The sequence below is a fragment of the Geotrypetes seraphini genome, chromosome 2 (assembly GCF_902459505.1).
Source record: "Geotrypetes seraphini chromosome 2, aGeoSer1.1, whole genome shotgun sequence".
In the NCBI taxonomy this organism is placed as follows: Eukaryota; Metazoa; Chordata; class Amphibia; order Gymnophiona; family Dermophiidae; genus Geotrypetes; species Geotrypetes seraphini.
In genome coordinates, this window is record NC_047085.1 from 467968382 (window position 1) to 467989705 (window position 21324).

The 21324-nt window shown below is 44.9% G+C and overlaps 2 protein-coding genes across 7 annotated transcripts in view; one reads left to right on the plus strand and one right to left on the minus strand.

The window, feature by feature from the left end:
* RBM33 (RNA binding motif protein 33) overlaps positions 1-17543 on the minus strand; it is a 406831-nt gene extending 389288 nt beyond the window's left edge. For all 6 annotated transcript variants that reach the window (XR_004538179.1, XR_004538180.1, XM_033931618.1 and 3 more), the window contains exons 1-2: positions 17330-17543; positions 8150-8231 (exon numbers count right to left, since the gene is read on the minus strand). Coding sequence is in view for 4 of the 6 variants with exons in the window: in XM_033931618.1 (XP_033787509.1) it covers positions 8150-8231; positions 17330-17348 (101 nt within the window). In the remaining 2 variants the exon portion in view is untranslated. The remainder of the gene's footprint in view (positions 1-8149; positions 8232-17329) is intronic.
* A 158-nt stretch (positions 17544-17701) lies between these two features.
* The window catches only part of CNPY1 (canopy FGF signaling regulator 1), a 164595-nt gene continuing 160972 nt past the window's right edge, over positions 17702-21324 (plus strand). Inside the window, exon 1 of the mRNA XM_033931626.1 lies at positions 17702-17763. The gene's annotated coding sequence lies outside the window, so the exon portion shown is untranslated. The remainder of the gene's footprint in view (positions 17764-21324) is intronic.

A 21324-nucleotide genomic window follows, 5' to 3' on the forward strand; every position in this document is an offset into this window, starting at 1 on the left:
TCAAATTCAGAAAAAAGAGAAACAACATTTTAGATGGCTGGTTTGACAACAAGTTAGGAACAATGAAATGGGAGTTACGGAAACTTGAAAGACAATGGCTGAAATCAGGAGACAGTAAAGGGAGAGCGAATTGGAGACTAAAGCTAAAAGAATACGAAAAACTAACAATAATAAAACGCACTAATTTTTATGCTCAAAAAATTGGTTCACCAAACATTAACACCAGAAATCTTTTTAAATTAGTCAACAATCTCTATGACACACAGGCCTTTTCTTCCTCTACTTTCCTCCATCTGCAGATGCGCTGGCGGAGTCCTTTAACAACAAAATCATTCATCTGAGATCCAAACTGCCGGTCCCCACAACCAACCATTTGAACTACCCAGTGGCTCAATACAAAGACGAACCTAGGGTAGAAATGTCTTGGAATAATTTTATCATTCCTACTTGGCAACAATTCTGCAAATTTTATAAGAAATATTGCGATTCTTACTGCAGATTAGGCTGTTGCCCACCAAATATTATTAAAGTTGTTCCTGTCACCTTCAAAGAAAAATTATATAACTGGCTCTCTTTTCTCTATTATTGACCGGTACATTTCCCGAGGATTTAGGTCAGATCCTGATCACACCGATTATAAAAAATACCAAGGAATCTAACAAGTTGACATCAAACTACAGTCCTATTGCGAGCATTCCCTTATTTGTAAAACCGATGGAGGGCTTGGTTAACCAGTAATGTATTTGGACAACTTCAGCATACTGCAAGAGAATCAGTCAGGTTTCCGCTCAGGTTTTAGTACTGAAACAGTTATTGCTTCACTGCTAGATTTCCTTCATAGTTTATTCAGCCAAGGTACTAGTGCACTAATCCTACAACTAGATCTGAGCAGTGCCTTTGACTTAGTTGATCATGACATTCTAATTGACTGTTTGGAGTCAATTGGACTTTCTGGTAAAGCATAGTTACTTACCGTAACAGGTGTTATCCAGGGACAGCAGGCAGATATTCTCTACATGTGGGGTGACGTCACCGACGGAGCCTCCTAGCGGATGTTTTCGCAAGCAGACTTGTTTGAAGACCTTCAAGCTTGCGATTGGACCGCGCATGCGCGAGTGCCCCTCCCGCCCGACCTAGGACATGCGTCTCCACAGCGTGGCCTCAGTTCAGATAGCTAGCAAAGAAGCCATCCACAGGGAGGTGGGTGGGTTGCGAGAATATCTGCCTGCTGTCCCTGGATAACACCTGTTATGGTAAGTAACTGTGCTTTATCCCAAGACATGCAGGCAGCATATTCTCTACATGTGGGAGACCTCCAAACTAACCAGAATGGGATGGAGGGAGATTTGGCAATTTTAGGAGAACAGATTTTGCAAAACGGACTGGCCAAAATGGCCATCCCGCCTGGAGAAAGCATCCAGACAGTAATGCGAGGTAAACGTATGAACCGAGGACCAAGTGACAGGCTGACAGATTTCCTCAATCGGAGTCGAGTGGAGGAAAGCAACAGACGCCGCCATCGCTCCAACCTTGTGGCCTGTGACTTCGACCCGGCAGGGAGAGACCAACCTGAGCATAACAGAAAGAGATACACGGCCAACCAGTTAGAAATGGTCCACTTAGAAACAGAGCGACCCAAGCGATTAGGATCAAAAGAGAGGAACAGCTGGGGAGCAGAACAATGAGCGGTGCGCTTCAAGTAGAAGGCCAGCGCACGCTTACAATCAAGAGAATGCAGAGCCACCTCTCCAGGGTGAGAATGGGGCTTCGGAAAAAACACAGGAAGAACAATGGATTGGTTGAGGTGAAACTCAGAAACAACCTTAGGCAAAAACTTAGGATGTGTACAGAGAACCACCTTATCATGATGGAAGACAGTGAAAGGTGGGTCTGCTACCAAGGCTTGAAGCTCACTGACCTGGAGGGCAGAAGTGAGAGCAATAAGAAACACAACCTTCCAAGATAGATACTTCAAGTGAGCCCACGCTAGCGACTCGAACGGGGGTTTCATCAAGCGAGCAAGGACCACGTTAAGATCCCAAACCACAGGAGGAAGTTTAAGGGGAAGATGAACGTGGAAAAGGCCTTTCATGAAGCGGGAAACTACAGGATGAACAGAGATAGGGTTCCCATCAACTGGCTGATGAAAAGCAGCAATGGCACAAAGGTGGACTCGAACCGAAGAGGACATGAGTCCAGCACCAGACAAGTGTAACAGATAATCCAGGACAGCAGATAAGGAGGTAGATTGTGGCTCCTGCTGCCAAGTAGCACACTAGGAAGAAAAGCGGGTCCACTTCTGATGGTAACATTGGCGAGTGAACTCCTTCCGAGACGCCTCCAGGACGTCCAGAACAGGCTGGGAGAACTGGAACGAGGACATTAAGTCTTGAGGAACCAAGCTGTTAAGTGCAGAGACTGTAGGTTGGGATGAAGTAGAGAACCTCGACTCAAGGAAAAACAGGCAGAAGAAGAGGCTCCCTGGAACTGAGTTGCAACAGAAGGGAGAACCACGGCTGTCGGAGCCACCGAGGAACTATCAGAATCATGGTGGCATTCGTGGACTTGAGCCCGACGAGAGTCTTCAGAATCAGAGGGAATGGAGGGAACGCATATAGAAACAGGTTCGTCCAATCCAGCAGAAAAGCATCCACCTCGAGCCTGAGAGGGGTGTAAACCCTGGAGCAGAAGTGGGGCAACTTGTGATTGAGGGGGGGACGCGAACAGATCGACATCCGGAGTCCCCCAACGAGCAAACACTTGAAGCAGGGTCAAGGAATGGATGGACCACTCATGAGGCTGCAGAAGACGACTCAACTTGTCTGCCAGACAATTGTGCCGGCTCTGACTGTAGGCCACTCGAAGGAATATGTTGCGGTGGATGGCCCAATCCCAGAGCCGCATCGCCTCTTGGCACAGGGACCCCATGTCCCCTTGTTTGTTAATATAATATATGGCGACCTGGTTGTCCGTGGGGACCAGCACCACTCGGTCGCGAAGCAGATGGCAAAAAGCTTTCAGGGCGAAAATCACTCGAAGCTCCAGCAGATTGATGTGACAAAGGCGGTCGGCACTGGACCAAAGACCCTGAGTGCAAAGACCGTCCAGATGAGCCCCCCCAGCATAGGCCGACGAGTCCATCGTGAGGACCTTCTGCAGAGGAGCATGTAACAGAAAACCTCTGGAAAGATTGGAAGAGAGCATCCACCAATGGAGAGACTTCTTCAACACAGGAGTCACGACAATGAGTCGAGAGACAGGATCCCGATCCTGGTTCCATTGGGACGCTAGAGTCCATTGAGGAATACGGAGGTGAAGTCTGGAAAAGGGAGTCATGTGAACCGTGGAGGCCATGTGACCTAGTAGGACCATCAGGAGCCGAGCCAGGGCCGATGGGACACCCTCCTGCATAAACAAACAAGGGCCTCCTGACGAGGCCAAGGCAAGAAGGCGCTGAGACGAACCGTGTCCAGGACCGCTCCGATGAACTCAAGAGACTGGGATGGACAGAGGTGAGACTTGGGGAAGTTCACCTCGAAGCCGAGACTGTGAAGGAGCAATATGGTCTGATTCGTCGCTCGCAGAACTTCGTGGCGAGAGAACGCTTTGATCAACCAGTCGTCGAGATAAGGAAACACCTGCAGGCCGCGGAGACACAGGGCCGCAGCCACCACAACTAGACATTTTGGAGAGGCCATCAGACCGAAGGGAAGAACACGATACTAGCAATGGACATCCCCTACCCGGAATCTCAGATACCGGCGAGAGGCCGGGTGTATCGGAATGTGCATGTACGCCTTTTTGAGATCCAGCGAGCACAGCCAGTCCCCCTCGTCCAAGAGGGGGTACAACGTAGGAAGGGTGAGCACTCTGAACTGTTCCCTGACCAGAAACCTGTTCAGAGCACGGAGGTCCAGGATCGTATGCAGATCCCCCGTCTTCTTGGGCACCAGAAAGTACCGGGAATAAAATCCCGTATTCCACTGGTCCGGAGGGACCTCCTCGACCGCCCGAAGGCGAAGAAGGGCCCGAGCTTCCAGCAGAAGGCGAGGCAGCTGAGACCGGGCAGAAGGAAACTCTTTTGGAGGAAGGTTCGGGGGTACAAGACTGAAGTGAAGGGAGTACCCCTCCCGGATGATGGAAAGCACCCAACTGTCGATGGTAAGACTTTCCCACTGGGTATAGAAATGATGGAGACGACCCCCGATGGGGAGGGAAGAAGTCTCCAGGAGGAAGGGAGCCCAAAAGCTCAGACCGGAATTGTCAAAAAGATGGCTCAGGCTTCGCCGTAGCCAGCGACTGGGTCTTAGCTTGAAGCTGCTGCTATTGCTACAGCCGCTTCGAAGAAGACCGAGAGAACGCAGGAGTAGATTTCTGCGGATACCTCCGGGGAGGAATTTTATATTGCCGAGTCGGATGGATCTTCGGCTTAAGTCTCACCAGAGAGGCAAAGGACCGTTCATGTTCCGAGAGGCGCTTAGTGGCTGCCTCTATGGAATCATCAAATAGCTCATGACCCACACAAGGGAGATTGGCTAGACGATCCTGGAGATTCGGATCCATATCCACAATCCTGAGCCAAGCGAGGCGACGCATGGCGATCACAAAGGCCGTGACCATCGAGGACAACTCAAAGGCGTCATAGGCCGCCTGAAACATATAGAGACGAAGCTGGGAGAGTGTCTCCTCAAGGAGACAAAACTCCTGACGTCAAGAATACGGCACGTCCTCCAGGAACGAGTGGAGGGCTTCCACACAGAACCAGAGATAGGACGTGAAGATAAAGTTATAGTTGAGGACCCGGTTTGCCATCATTGAGTTTTGATAAAGACGGTAACCAAACTTGTCCATCGTACACCTTCGAAGGGCTGGATTTCTTCAAGGAAGATTCAACCACCAAGGATCAGTGAGAAAGCCGAGAGTTTTCAAACCCCCTGAACGGGATCGTCCGGTAACGGGACTCCAATATGGAGGGAATAGCCGGGATCGCATAAGGGGTCTCCAAGTTCCGGAGAAATGTTTGCCAGAGAACCTGGTGCAACGACAAGCACAGTGCCTCACGGGGCGGATGAGCAACACCCATTTCCGCCAGGAATTCCTGGGTATAACGGGACTCAGACTGGAGGTCCAGATTCAAGGCCCTGCCCATGTCAGAAATGAATCGAGTAAAGGAGGAGTTTCGAGAAGAAGACTCATCCTCCTGAGGAGACCCTGAGCGAGACCTGGGGGCAGCAGAGAACGAGAGAGAAATTTCCCTCGAATAGCATGCTGAAGCCTCGGAGTCCCGCGAATGGGAAATCGAGCAGGCTCGACTAAATCGCCTCGGGGGCGTCGAGGAACGACCCCGCAGAAGGTGGGTTCGGAAGGACCCCGGAGTCTGAGGAAATAGCTTGCGGAACCTAGGAGAAGACGGGGCAAAGGAAAAATCCTCCACCAGCTTCGAAGAAGACCCCTGAGAGGCAGGCATCAGCCCTGACAGGGAACGGATACTAGAGTCCAACTTGAGGACAAGGGTGTGCCTGGAAGGTTTCGCAGTCGGAGACCTGCCCCGAAGGGGCGGAGAAGACCGCAGCCTGTTAGAAGGGGCAAGTCTCGCCAAAGTAGTGGGCGAAAAGCGGGTCCCTGCCATGGACCCTCGTAAAGTCACAGGCCCCGATTCCAGGGACAAAGAATCGCTCGAGGGAATCCTGCGAGTCTTGCGGACACGGACCCGAGGCACAAGCGAAGGACGTTCAGGCTGGTCAGACCGGGGCTGGGTCGAGACCGAGGTCACAGGCATCGAGGTCGGGACCAGTCGATTCACTACCGAGGAAAGCTGCGAGGTAAGGATATCCTTAAGCATGTCCTCGAACATAGACACTGAGACCAAAGGATGTTGGGTCATAGGTGCAGCAGTGCGCTCCTTCGGGGGCAACCTCAAGGAAGAGTATTCCCTACATGAGGCACACTTAGAATGAGGTTTCGAAGATGCTGACGAGGCGGCACTCGCATCAGACTCTGATGGAGGCTTCTTTGCCAGCACACCTGAGGAGGTAAGAGGAGACTTACCCGAGGCCGGAGTAGCAGGAGGAGCCGAGGCCGAGGAGGACTTTGAGGCCGAGGCACCCAACGATGGTGCCAAGGCGAGCTCGAGGCCTGTCCCACAAGATCCATTGGGCCAAAAAGTTGGAGACTATTGGCCACCCGAAGAGCACGCGGTTGCAGAGTCGCACAAAGCGGGCACGGTTCAGCGCGGTGCTCCGCACCCAGGCACTCCACACACCAACGATGGGGGTCGGTGATAGAGATCATCCGGTTGCACTTAGTGCAGTTCTTAAACTCGGAACGAGGCCGGGACAAAAGAAAAAAGACGACCGCGGCCCTGCAAGGCCCGGCGGCCAAAGCAAGACCGGTCAACCTGGTCAAAAGGACACGGAAAGAAAAGAAAATAAAGGCACGAGCACTGCGACTCACCCGAAACAAACAAATAAGCAGCGGTGCAAAGAGGGACAATGAGATCACGCAAAGTAAGGGAGCAGTGCTTCTGGCTCCGCAGAAAACATAGAACTGAGGCCACGCTGTGGAGACGCATGCCCTAGGTCGGGCGGGAGGGGCACTGCTTCTGGCTCCGCAGAAAACATAGAACTGAGGCCACGCTGTGGAGACGCATGCCCTAGGTCGGGCGGGAGGGGCACTCGCGCATGTGCGGTCCAATCGCAAGCTTGAAGGTCTTCAAGCAAGTCTGCTTGCGAAAACGTCCGCTAGGGGGCTCCGTCGGTGACGTCACCCCACATGTAGAGAATATGCTGCCTGCTTGTCCTGGGATAAAGTGTTAAATTGGTTTCAGGGTTTTTTGAGTTAACGACCTTACCAAGTCTACAGTGATAATAAACAATCCTACAGCTGGACAAACTCTTGCGGAGTTCCACAGGGTTCCCCTCTATCCCCCACTCTGTTTAGTATCTACCTTGCCCCTTTGGGGAATCTTTTGCAAAACGTAGAAGTCAAATTCTATATCTATGCGGACTTCTGAGACAAAGAATCATCTGACATTTATTCTAAAGCAAATCGAATTATGGATGACAGAATTCAAACTGAAACTCAACTCAGATTAAACCAAATTTTTTCTGGTGAGCCCAAAAAATAAAATCAAAGATACAATAATTTCCTTGAATGGACAGGACTTCCCTATTGACGATTCCATAAAAATTCTGGGAGTGACTCTCGATCGATACCTTACTTTAGACACTCACACAGATTTATTGGCTAGAAAATGCTTCTCGACATTATGGAAACTAAGAACCATCAGAAAATACTTTGATGCAGCATTATTCTGTCTACTGGTGCAATCTTCTATTCTAAGCATGCTGGACTATTGCAACATCATTTATTTGGGAACTTTCAAGAAAACCTTTCAAAGACTCCGAGTTATTCAAAATTCGGCAGTACGACTGATTTTCGGTTTAAAAAAATGGGAACATTTAAATCCCTATTATCAAAAACTTCATTGGCTGTCCCTGGAAGCAAAAGTTTTGTTTAAATTTTCTTGTCTCTGTTTTAAATCAATCTTTGGTTTGGCCCCTATGTACCTGGTTTCCTACTTTAATTTGGGTTGTGCTATTAGGCCCACACGTAGAATCCACATGTTTACCCATCCAACAATAAAGGCCTGCCGTCATAAAAGATTCATGGACAGAACTCTAGCTTTCCAAGCAGGGAAACTGAACGACTGGCTGGGTAACATTATCATGCATTCCACTTCCTATCTTAGTTTTAGAAAATTAATAAAAACAAAACTGTTTAACCGATTTGTTACCTAAGAATTATTTTGTTCATTATCTCTCCTATTCTGTATACATATATTCGTTGATTCTACACTGTAACTATGTCACTGTCCAGCACTTCTTATTGTAAACCGCCTCAAACTACCATGGCTTTGGCGGTATAAAAGAATAAAATTATTATTATTTTGTATGTTTTAACCACCAAGTGAGCATTAACCATCATGCACAAAGCCAACAGTTTCATTTATTTATTTTTAAATTTTATACCCTGTCAATCTACATTTCTTGCTGGGTCATTCACACATACATTAAAAACACACATCCCAAGCAGAGAACTCATGTAAATCAATATAATGTATACTAAATGTGAAAAGTGTCTTAAATACCTGTCCCAGTCATTATCATCATCAGTTCTTCTTCTGCGAGACCTTTCAGCACCGGGCTTATCAAGCTGATCAAAGTCATCATCTAGAAAAAAAAAATTATGAATAGTTCTCTCAGAACAAAAACAGATCTGCAAGCCCTGATATTAGAGGCAGATCTAGATATTGTTGCTATCACAGAGACATGGTTCAGTGAATCACATGGATGGGATGCAAACATACCGGGATATAATCTTTTTAGGAAGGACAGAGATGGTCATAAAGGTGGAGGAGTAGCTCTCTATGTAAAGATCAATATCCAAGCGACCGAAATGCAAGGGACCTGGGGAGAGGAAGAAGCGATATGGATTGCTCTGAAAAGAGAAGATGGAACTTCTATCTACGTGGGTGTAGTCTACAGACCTCCGACTCAATCGCAGCAAATTGATAAGGATCTGATTGTGGATATCCAAAAGTTTGGAAGGAAAGAGGAGGTTCTGCTGTTGGGAGATTTCAACCTGCCGGATGCGGACTGGAATGTTCCGTCTGCGGAATCAGAAAGAAGTAGGGAGATTGTGGATGCCTTTCAAGAGGCTCTGCTCAGACAAATGGTGACGGAACCCACAAGGGAAAAAGCGAAATTGGATCTGGTCCTCACAAATGGAGAGAGTATCTCTAATGTTCGAGTGGGTGCTCACCTGGGTAGTAGCGATCATCAAACGGTTTGGTTTGATATAACGGCTAAAGTGGAGAGCGGCCGCACGATACTTAAAGTCCTAGATTTCAAACGTACGGACTTTAATGCAATGGGAAAGTACCTGAAGAAAGAGCTGTTAGGATGGGAGGACATAAGAGAAGTGGAAAGACAGTGGTCTAAGCTGAAAGGAGCGATAAAAATGGCTACGGACCTTTATGTGAAGAAAATCAATAAAAACAAGAGAAAAAGGAAGCCGATATGGTTCTCCAACCTAGTGGCTGAGAAAATAAAGGCGAAAGAGTTGGCGTTCATGAAATATAAAAAAACCCAAGAAGAGGAGAGCAGAAAGGACTACAGGGTGAAACTGAAAGAAGCCAAGAGAGAGATACGTTTGGCGAAGGCACAGGCGGAAGAACAAATGGCTAAAAATGTAAAAAAGGGAGATAAAAATTTTTTCAGATATATTAGTGAAAGGAGGAAGATAAAAAATGGAATTGCTAGGCTAAAAGATGCTGGGAACAAATATGTGGAGAGTGATGAGGAGAAAGCAAATGTGCTAAACAAATACTTCTGTTCTGTGTTCACAGAAGAAAATCCTGGAGAAGGACCGAGATTGTCCGGCAAAGTTACACGAGAAAATGGAGTAGATTCTGCGCCGTTCACGGAGGAGGGTGTTTATGAGCAACTTGAAAAACTGAAGGTGGACAAAGCGATGGGACCAGACGGGATCCATCCCAGGATACTAAGGGAACTCAGAGAGGTTCTGGCGAGTCCTATTAAAGACTTGTTCAACAAATCTCTGGAGACGGGAGTGATTCCTGGGGATTGGAGGAGAGCGGATGTGGTCCCTATTCATAAAAGTGGTCACAGGGATGAAGCAGGAAACTACAGGCCGGTGAGCCTCACTTCAGTTGTTGGAAAAATAATGGAAGTGTTGCTGAAAGAAAGGATAGTGTATTTCCTTGAATCTAATGGGTTACAGGATCCGAGGCAACATGGCTTTACAAAAGGTAAATCGTGCCAAACGAACCTGATTGAATTTTTTGATTGGGTGACCAGAGAGCTGGATCGAGGACATATGCTAGATGTAATTTATTTGGATTTCAGCAAAGCCTTTGATACAGTTCCTCATAGGAGGCTGTTGAACAAACTTGAAGGGCTGAAGTTAGGACCCAAAGTGGTGAACTGGGTCAGAAACTGGCTGTCAGACAGACGCCAGAGGGTGGTGGTTAATGGAAGTCGCTCGAAGGAAGGAAAGGTGACTAGTGGAGTCCCTCAGGGTTCGGTGCTGGGGCCAATCCTGTTCAATATGTATGTAAGTGACATTGCTGAAGGGTTAGAAGGAAAAGTGTGCCTTTTTGCAGATGATACCAAGATTTGTAACAGAGTAGACACCGAAGAGGGAGTGGAAAATATGAAAAAGGATCTGCAAAAGTTAGAGGAATGGTCTAATGCCTGGCAACTAAAATTCAATGCAAAGAAATGCAGAGTAATGCATTTGGGGATTAATAATAGGAAGGAACCGTATATGCTGGGAGGAGAGAAGCTGATATGCACGGACGGGGAGAGGGACCTTGGGGTGATAGTGTCCGAAGATCTAAAGGCGAAAAAACAGTGTGACAAGGCAGTGGCTGCTGCCAGAAGGATTCTGGGCTGTATAAAGAGAGGTGTAGTCAGTAGAAGAAAGAAGGTGTTGATGCCCCTGTACAGGTCATTGGTGAGGCCCCACTTGGAGTATTGTGTTCAGTTTTGGAGACCGTATCTGGCGAAAGACGTAAGAAGACTTGAGGCGGTCCAGAGGAGGGCGACGAAAATGATAGGAGGCTTGCACCAGAAGACATATGAGGAGAGACTGGAAGCCCTGAATATGTATACCCTAGAGGAAAGGAGAGACAGGGGAGATATGATTCAGACGTTCAAATACTTAAAGGGTATTAACGTAGAACAAAATCTTTTCCAGAGAAAGGAAAATGGTAAAACCAGAGGACATAATTTGAGGTTGAGGGGTGGTAGATTCAGGGGCAATGTTAGGAAATTCTACTTTACGGAGAGGGTGGTGGATGCCTGGAATGCGCTCCCGAGAGAGGTGGTGGAGAGTAAAACTGTGACTGAGTTCAAAGAAGCGTGGGATGAACACAGAAGATTTAGAATCAGAAAATAATATTAAAGATTGAACTAGGCCAGTTACTGGGCAGACTTGTACGGTCTGTGTCTGTGTATGGCCGTTTGGAGGAGGATGGGCAGGGGAGGGCTTCAATGGCTGGGAGGGTGTAGATGGGCTGGAGTAAGTCTTAACAGAGATTTCGGCAGTTGGAACCCAAGCACAGTACCGGGTAAAGCTTTGGATTCTCGCCCAGAAATAGCTAAGAAGAAAAAAAAAAAAAAAAAAAAAAAAAAAATTTTAAATTGAATCAGGTTGGGCAGATTGGATGGACCATTCGGGTCTTTATCTGCCGTCATCTACTATGTTACTATGTTACTAGTGCAAGAGAATTGTGGTTTGTTTGTTTTCATTAGATATCTTGTTATCTACATCATCATACAGATTTTTGTACTGTCAGTGTAAGTTCTGTTTTCATTCTTTCAGTTACTAGCACAGTCAAACCTCAGTTTGCGAGTAACGTGGTTTGCGAGTGCTTTGCAAGACGAGCAAAACATTCCAGCAAACCTTGCCTCACAAACCGAGCACCATCCCGATAAATGAGCACTTACGACGTTGTGGGTCCCTGTACAGCTGTGGGCAGCGCTTCTTCGGGGAGATGCCTCTGCCGTCTGCCAGCCTTCCGCACCACATTGGAGAACCCCCGAGCCCATGTATCTGAGCGCCGTCCCACATGCGCATTACGTATAAACATGCATAACGCCAACGACACGCTCATTGACATTGTGAGACTCAAAGGTGAAGAGGAGAAATATGTAGAAGCTGATAAAGAAAAGGCCGAATTGCTTAACAAATATTTCTGTTCTGTGTTCACGGCTGAAGCGTCGGGAGCAGGACCACAGAAGACAAATGTGAATAGGGCTGGAGGAGAAATAGACCCTGATCAATTTTCAGAGGGTTGTGTTTGTGAGGAGCTAGCTAAAATAAAGGTAGACAAAGCGAAGGAACTTAGGGAAGTTCTGGTAGCTCACCTGACTAACCTTTTCAACGAGTCTCTAAAGTCAGGAGTGGTCCTGGAGGACTGGAGAAAGGCAGATGTGGTCCCTCTCCACAAAAATGGAATAAGGAAGAAGTAGAGAATTAAAGGCTGGTAAGTCTGACTTCTGTGGTAAGCAAATTAATGGAAGCACTTTTAAAATAGAGAATGGTCAAGTTTCTGGATTACAGGACCAGAGGCAACATGGATTCACTAGAGGTAGGTCTTGTCAGACAAATCTGATCAATTTCTTTGACTGGGTGACCAGAGAACTGGATAGAAGATGTGCGCTAGATGTGGTGTATTTAGATTTTAGCAAAGCCTTTGACAGTGTTCCACACAGACATCTAATAAACTGATTGCCCTTAGGATGGGTCCCAAAGTGACGAGCTGGGTCAAGAACTGGTTGAGTGGAAGGCGACAGAGGGTAGTGATCAAGGGAGATCGCTCTGAGGAAATAGATGTTACCAGTGGTGTGCCTCAAGGTTCTGTTCTTGGGCCTGTTCTTTTTAACATTTTTATAAACAATATTGCTGAAGGGTTGTCGGGCAAGATTTGCCTCTTTGTGGATGTTACGAAAATCTGCAATAGAGTAGACACCCCTGATGGTGTGAATAACATGAAGAAAGACCTGGCAAAGCTTGAAGAATGGTCTGAAATTTGACAGCTAAAATCACCAGACAAAAAAGGTAGGAAAAATGATTTTATTTTCAATTTAGTGATCATAATATGTCCGTTTTGAGAATTTTTATCTGCTGTCTATATTTTGCACTATGGCCCCCTTTTACTAAACCGCAATAGCGGTTTTTAGCGCAGGAAGCCTATGAGCATTGAGAGCAGCGCAGGGCATTCAGTGCAGCTCCCTACGCTAAAAACCGCTATCGCTGTTTAGTTGTTACTGAGGTGACATTGCATAGTCAGCTGCCTTGACCTCTTTGAAAATCCACGGAATATAATGATAATTAACATTTTCTCTGCGTACAGTGTGCTTTGTGTTTTTAAAATTTTATTGTTGGTAGATCATTTTAACTTGGTCATTTTAAAAGTAGCTCGCAAGCCCAAAAAGTGTGGGCACCCCTGTTGTATGTAGACTGTACACTGTCAGATAAGCATAGTCCATCTACAGCAACTTTGTTCTCTCCTTTTTTTCTTTTTTAAGTGGAAAGAAGAAAAATTGAGAGAATCATCAATACCCCTCAATCCACTGGAGGGGAGAGTGGAGCAGTGACATGTGGGGGCACAAGTGTAAATCCCAAAGTCGGCATCGTTCAGCTGGACACCCCTGTCTCACTGAAGAGCACTCTCAACAGAAGAAAATTAATTGTCCAGTCACAGCCAGAATCCAGGAGCTAGTTGAATAGCGACCATCACCTGCTGGGAGATAAAGCATACTGAAGATACAGGAAGAGTGCCAGCCAATAGGACCTCCTGTTAATCAGTTTCTTTAGCTCCACCTGCTGGTAGATGTGTGCTATCCCATTGGTCTCTGGATTCATCTGCTGCTGTTGCGAAGGAATATACTATTATGCTTTATTGCAAACTACCTAAATCTGCACTAGCATGATGGTATATCAAGTTTGAATAAACTGCAAACTGAACTAATGACAAAGTATAAAAAATAAATTCTGAAATCAAATTTATCATTCTGCAGATGGACAGAAAGTGAATTAGTGGCTGCCAGGAACAGGTACAGAAGCAGCCATTAAGCTGCTGAAGAAAAGAATTAGAGGAGACAAGAAGAAAACAGAATTTTATTTTATTTTTTTTTAAGTAAAGAATTTTCCTACTAGCTCTTGACTTTTGATTGGTATCTACCCCCCCCCTTTTTTTTTTTAACAAAAGTGTAGTGCAGTTTTTAGCGCCAGCCACGGCAGTAACAGCTCCGATATTCAGAGAATTTCTAAGAGCGTCAGAACCACTACCGTTGCTAAAAACCAAGCTACGCTTTTGTAAAGGGGGGTGTGCAATCGACCAGTAGACTGCAAAGGCAATGCAAGTTGATTGCAGAGCATATTCCAGGCTCCGCGATAGACTCGTGTTGCCTTTGTGTTCTGTTCTCCCTGCTTCCCCAACGTCAGGCACATAGAAGCGCCGGGTCCACAGTCTCCCCTCCCTCCCCGAGGAAGTTCCAGGGCAGCAACTTGCTGCCTGGCTGGCCTGGAACTTCCTCTCTGACATCAGAATTGACATCGGGGGGAAAGGCTCGTGAGCCCGGCACTTGTACATGCCTGGCCTGGCATCGGGGAAGCAGGGAGAAATCGGTGGCGACAATGACTGGGGGGTTGGGCAGGTTGACAGAAATAAAGACAGAAATAAAGAGGGGACAGGGAGAGAGAAAGACAGAAATAAAGAGGGGACAGGGAGAGAGAAAGACAGGAAGAAAGGGGGCAGGGAGAGAAAGAAAGGCAGGCTGGGAGAGAGAAAGCGTAAGCGAAAAAGGGGAGGGGCAGGGAGAGAGGAAGAAAAAGTTGGACTCATGGAGGGACAGAGAGAGATGTTGGTTGGGGGAATGGCATGAGGTCTGGAGGAGAGACAGAAAGAAAGAAATATTGGCTTTACAGACAAGAAGGAAGTGCAACCAGAGACTCATGAAATCACCAGACAGCAAAGGTAGGAAAAATTATTTTTTATTTTAAATTTAGTGATCAAAATGTGTCCGAATTTATATCTGTCATCTATGGCCCCCTTTTACTAAACTGTGACAGTGGTTTTTAGCGAAAGGAGCCTATGAGCATCAGGAGCAGCGCGGGGCATTCAATGCAGCTCCCTGTGCTAAAAACTGCTATTGCGGTTTAGTAAAAGGGGAGGGGGTATATTTGTCTATTTTTGTATAGTTGTTACTGAGGTGACATTGCATGTTTTAAAGTCATCTGCCTTGACCTCTTTGGAAAAAAACCAAATATAAATGATAATTAACATTTTCTCTGCGTACAGTGTGCTTAGTGGGGTTTGTTTGTTTTTTTATTTTATTGTTGGTAAATCATTTTGACTTGGTCATTTTAAAAGTAGCTCGCAAGCCAAAAAAGTGTGGGCACCCCTGGGTCAGAAGTTTGTACTGCAGCACTGCAAGCTATTTAGATCAGTGTTCTTCAACCTTTTGACACCTATGGACCGGTGGAAATAAAATAATTATTTTGTGGACCAGCACCAGTCCACGGACCAGCAGTTGAAGAACACTAGGCTAAGTCATGGGCCAGACCCTGACCATTTCCACCAAATCTCCACCCCCAGACCCCGCCCCCATAATAGTACTAATTGTAATACCATTTTTTCCATTAATTTTCATATATACACACACAATATAATCGTATTAACACATAATGGTTAACCAAAAAATTAAACTACACAAAGCACACTGTATGCTTCTCAATATTCATTCCTATCAGAACACAGATAACCCCATGCAAATACGGGACCAAAAACTAAAAGTACTAATATATACAAACAAACCCTAAGATGCAAGACCCTGCATGTAGTACAACCCCAGAGGAAAAGAAACAAAATGCATTTCTTCCTGAACAGACAACAGATGTAAATCAATCACTAAATTAAAAAATAAAATCATTCCCTCTACCATTGTTGTCTCTCTCTCTCCATCGCCTCCACTGTCGTTGGTGGGCTCGGGCTGTGGAGGCAGCAACGTCTGCTGCCCTCCACCTACTATCCCCGTGGGCTGGGGACCCAGAGGCCCTGCCGGTGATTGTTACTGTGGGTGGAAGAGAAGGGAGCAGACCCAATTGGGAGCTTTAGGGGGAGGAGTAAAGGCAAAGGCAGAACTGAAGTGAACACAAAGACGGCACAGCATTGACGAGGACAACATGGCCGCCTGAACTTATAAGGGCCACCCACAATGAGTCGATTACACGGCAAAAAGCGGTAAGCAGTGAAGGGGTGCTTTCGATTGTGGGGACAAGGCTTGTCACTGATCCCGCGGGCGGTGAAAAGTTTTGTCTCTGTGCCTGCGGCGACTCAGGCTTTAATGTCACTGTAGTTGCAGGTAAACTGTGCCCCCCCTCCCACGGTTTTCTTCACTGTGTCATTCTCTAATGTGTATCCTGCCAGAGCTGGTATTAGACAGCTAACGTGAGTTAGGACCTAACAGAAAGAGAAAAATAATTTTTTGTTTATTTTGTTAACACCATAGCACCAGTGTGGGATTGGAGAGGGCAAAGGGGGGGTGGAAAGACTACAAAAACCCACCAGGACATTTGAAAAAAAAAAAACAAAAATGCCCAATTGGGTGGAAAAAGTGAATCAAATTGAAAATATTTTCCCTGAATCAGGCATGACTAAACTGTACCCATATGGTCGATACACTGATCGAATCTTAGGTTTATCTAGCAGCATACAAGGAGTTGTCATTTTTATTTTTCTATTTCATGCTCTAAACAGGGAGAAACTGCAAGTCTTCACATAATATAATGCAATAAATCTAGGACACATCTACCTGTTAAAACAGAACCAACCTACCAACTCAAGCATGTTAATAATTCAATTAAGTTAAGGTTGATAAATGTTAATGACCTAAGGGACTCGAAAGGCTGTAGATCCATTCTAGAACAAGACAACTGGGTAGTTAAAAGAAAAAGCAGAAAGACACTATGGTGTATGCAAAGTGACAAGTGGTCTCCTGCCAGTCTGCAGCAATTACTTTATCTGGGGACCAAGTAACCCTAGACATTCTAAAAAAAAAAAAAAAAAAAATCTCAAACTTATCAGAAGAATCTACCCCCAAGCAATCAAAAGAAATAATGAGCTTTTATTTTAGTATGGTTTTCAGCGTTATTTAAATACCATTTTTAAAACAATTTAGATAGAAAAAACTAGAATGCCTCAATCAATCAAAACATTGTCTACCTGATGACTACCTTCCTAAAGCACTTAAAATCTAATGCATTATAACCATCTTTCACATGGAAACAAAATAAGAACAAGTCATAACACATGTGTCACTTAATTACATTCTTTCCCAAAACAGGTGAAGTATTTCTGTCAAGCAATCCACAGGAGGCGAGTGTGCGGTAAAAAAAAGCAATAGCATATTTCATAGCTATCAGTGAAACTTGTCTGCCATAACGCTACAAACAAGCAATTTTAAAGGTAGGCTTTCCTGGAGACAGAAATCCACCAATATCACAATCTATGTTCCCCTTCTGTCAGGCGGTCTGCAAAAGATCTTGAGTCCAAAGCCTCTCGGAAGAAACACAGAAAAGGAAAACAAAGCGACAATTCTCGTGGAATCATTGAACAGCGGTAATCTCCCCGCTAGTAGCTAATGACTGCAGGGCCGAGCCGCACCGGGGCCCTGCCCCCTCCCCGTGCCGGTGAGCGCAGATTCCCTTCGCCTACCCGCGTTCCCCGGATCCATACCTCCTACCGTGGCAGCCATATTTCCAGAGCAAGCTTCAGTGATCGCAACGCATCCACAGCGCAGGGACAGCGGGAGGTGTCCAGGAACAAATTCGACCTCCGTGCGCCAATGAGTTTACCTACTCACATACCCCGACCTCCGCAGCAAAACAAAAATCACAACATGGCCGCCGCCGCCGTCGCGGATCTGCTCTCGCGAGGCATGCTGGGAAAAGGCGGAAGTAAAGGGGGGGGAACAGAGAAGGAAAGCTGATTGGTTATACGTAGGGCATGCGCCTTGTAACGACTCTGCGCGTGTGGAAGCGCAATTGATGCAGGACGCATGCGCAGGAACTAAAAGTCGGTGGTTGGCATAGCTGGGACTGGGAGTCGTGTGTTTGCGATACCTTAGGAAAATTGGGTTTCTGCTAGCCATTGCAACACATTATATTTAGGTACCTTAAGATTTGCCAAGCTTCTTTTACACATGCCCGTGGAATGAAAGAAAACACTATGTTTAGGCACTGTATCACAATATTTCTATATTGTGAAAATTGTTTGTCCCAAAACAACGTCAGTGCAAAAAAGTTAACCTGTTGCTCAGTTTGGCAGGATGAGTATGTTTTAAGGCAGTGATTTTCACTTACTATTTCATAGGCTGAGGTCACTGCATCCAAATGAACTGAAGGAGAGCCACCACACATCTTTCAATGCAGGGCCATGACACTACTCACTAGCATGTGTCAATCAAATCCACACCTTCCAGCTGCATTCAAATTTTTCATTAAGGGTATTCTCATGGAGGTGGATATTTCCAAAAGCATTCTCTTCTTTTATTGAAACTACCTTGTCCTTCACACATGTGGTTCTTCCCCCCCATCCACTTCCCCCTTTCTGGCACAAGCTTAGATAGAAAGGCAGAGTGTAGTGAACAGGCCTTTCATTGAAGAGCACTGCTTTAAGGGGAAATTAATGAATTTTAACATAGTAACACAGTAGACTCTTAACTGGAATTTAAACAACCAGAAAAAAAAAATCAAAGAAATACTCTAATACTTTAAATGAAAAAATCCGGCAGAAATTTAAGTGTAAACTTGGCACGCCACACCTGAGTACGCTCATGCTTTGCCGCTTTACCTACCACATATCCGTTAGTTTGGAACAGTTTATGGTATGTAGGGTTACCAGATTTCCACTTTGGGTTTTGAAAAGCTTGGAACAAATCACTGTCGGGGGTTATTCCATGTCAAGTGATCAAGGGCTCCTTGCATGACCATCACAGATTTTGATAAAACTTTATGCACAAAGTCCCACATGTATCAAACGAACTTTGGTAAAGTTTTAGTTTCGCCTGTGGAATATTTGTGGAGATATAGCCATTTGTTTGACCCCATACTGCAATGACATACAGTATGACAGTGACATTCTGACAACTCTGAGACACAATATCTCACGAGCTATGTTTCCAAAAAAACTGAAACTTAGCTACCCTGCACAACTTTTGGAGCTCTATTCAGTGCTACCAATAATAATTTTTGTCGAGCACTGAGTGAATGGCTGAATTACAGTAAACTTGGCCGAAAAAATTAGTGCTCCCAAAAAAGTCAAAGTTTGACATTACTTAGCTCCCACAATAATTGAGTAATAAATGCGAAATTTGGCGCATAATGTCTCAGTACAACGTTGTTTTCAAAAGTACAATTTCAACCTCCAAGCTCTTTCCATTAGTTTACAAATTAAGTGTAAAGTTGCTAATTTGTGTAAAAAGGCCAAAAATAGGGTATTTTCAGCCTGCTTTTACAGAAAAATACCTTTCAGAAACTCTTTCAAATCAGTCTCATTAGAAAGAGCATATTTCAAACCCCCTAGAAAATTGGGCTTCATTTTTCAACGCAGGTTAGCAATGCCCGAAAAAGGGGGACAAAGTTGGGAGATGTCACCATGGCAACGGCCTACGTTTCAACTTACAATTATGTCACTTTTCACACTGTTTTTCCCTGTTTATTTTTACTCAAGCTTTGGGTACAATTATAGTGTTCTTAATTAATGATTATTCCTAACTAGAAATTGAGGTGATAATTTTGTTGCATGCAGATCACAAATTACAACTTGTTTTCTTTTTCAGATCCACATTATTATTAATTCAGTTTAAAATGGATGCCAACGAATCGACTAATAATAATCCTTTTCTGCCAGACTGTGCCATTGGGCAAAAATTGTTGTCAAAGTGTCATGACGGCACATTTTATTCTAAAAAATGTGGGCTCATTTTTTTACATAATTTGTCAACCAATGAAAAATTGCTTATCACTCGGCGCTCTGAAGTTGAACTGATGGATAAAGACCAAATCTGCCTCCACCACAAAGCAAAGTATCTCGACAAATACAAATTAAAGCAAACATCATGTTGTAATCCATTTGAAAAGAAAAATCACATTGTTCAAAGTGGATTGTTAAAAGTCGATCTTGCCATGTCTAATGATTTTAGAAAAGTGGCAAAAATAAATATCAAGCCAGGTCAGAAACTTTGCAGTAGGTGCAAAGCCCAATACGTTTCAATGAGTGAAGCTACTGCAGCATCTTCATCTTCAGACAATTTTGATATCAGCATCTCCGATGCAGTTGATCAAAGCTTGACTGCTTTAGGAACCTCTCCATTGAAAATTCAAAGGTTAGCTAGTAGAGATAAAGCCGGCTATGTGATACGAAAAATTGAACGTGAGCAGACCTCCTGCCTGACGAGAGCAGGCATTGGGGGTGGGACTAGGGTAGGTTTGAGGGTGTAATGGTGGTGGAATTGGGCGGGTCTAGGGGTCCGGATTTTGCAAACTGAAAATCTGGTAACCCTAATGGTATGGCCTAGTATGGGGTATAGTATTAGAAACATAATGGTAGATAAAGGCCAAATGGCCCATCTAGTCTGCCCATCCGCAATAACCATTAACTCTTCCTCTCTCTAAGAGATCTCACGTGCCTATCCTACACCTTCTTGAATTCAGACAGTCTCTGTCTCCACTACTTCCTCTGGGAGACTGTTCCACACATCTACCACCCTTTCTGTAAAAAAAAGTATTTCCATAGATTACTCCTGAGCCTATCAGCATTAACTTCATCCTAAGCCCTCACATTCCAAAGCTTCCTTTCAAATGAGACTCAACTCATGCACATTTACACCATGTAGGTATTTAAACATCTCTGTCTCACAAGAAAAAAACTAAGAGTAATAGAAAAAAAATCCCAAAATTTAACTACAAAATATTACTCACCAGAGATGGGTTACACTCCCCCGATAACCATTTCACAAACCAGTGGAGAAAAAGCCTCAAAAATTTCAATGCAGCAGTAAACAACTTCAATACTGTTTAAAGTCCAAGCTGCTTATGTACTATCACTAAACACTGAAGGGGTAATTAACTCAACTGTAGTGTTGTTGTTGTTGAGTGACAAAAGAAGTAACTGTGACTGATAAGAAAGTCACTCTATAAATAATATTGAAAATAAATTTTAACTCAATATTTATCAGATTACAAATACAATAGAACTCTGTTCAGAGACATGAAGGCTGATCTCTCTGCCTCACCCACCAATCATTGCAGTGTTCAATAGAAATTCACTCCAAGTCGTGTGTTCATAAATTATTCTGTTGCTAGCTATTGCAGCTATGCTAAAGCTTCTGTCACAAATTTTATGGTACAAAAAATGTTAGTACTTAGCTTGGACAGATAACTGGTTCCGACGTGCCACGTTTCGGTATTGCGTCAGGGAACTGACAAACAAATCAGAAGTATACGAGTAAGAATAGGGGAACATATCAGTAGGATAGGGAAGGAGGTTTTGGAAGCCCCGCTTACTCATCATTGGCTTGCAGCCAAACATCCAATTTTTTCTTTGCGTTTTTCCATTTTGGACGTGCCTACACTCCCGAGGGGAGGTGACCTTAAAGCTAGATTATATGCATTAGAACAAAGGTGGATCTGTAATTTAGGTACTGCAGTTAATTCAAAATACGGCCATTA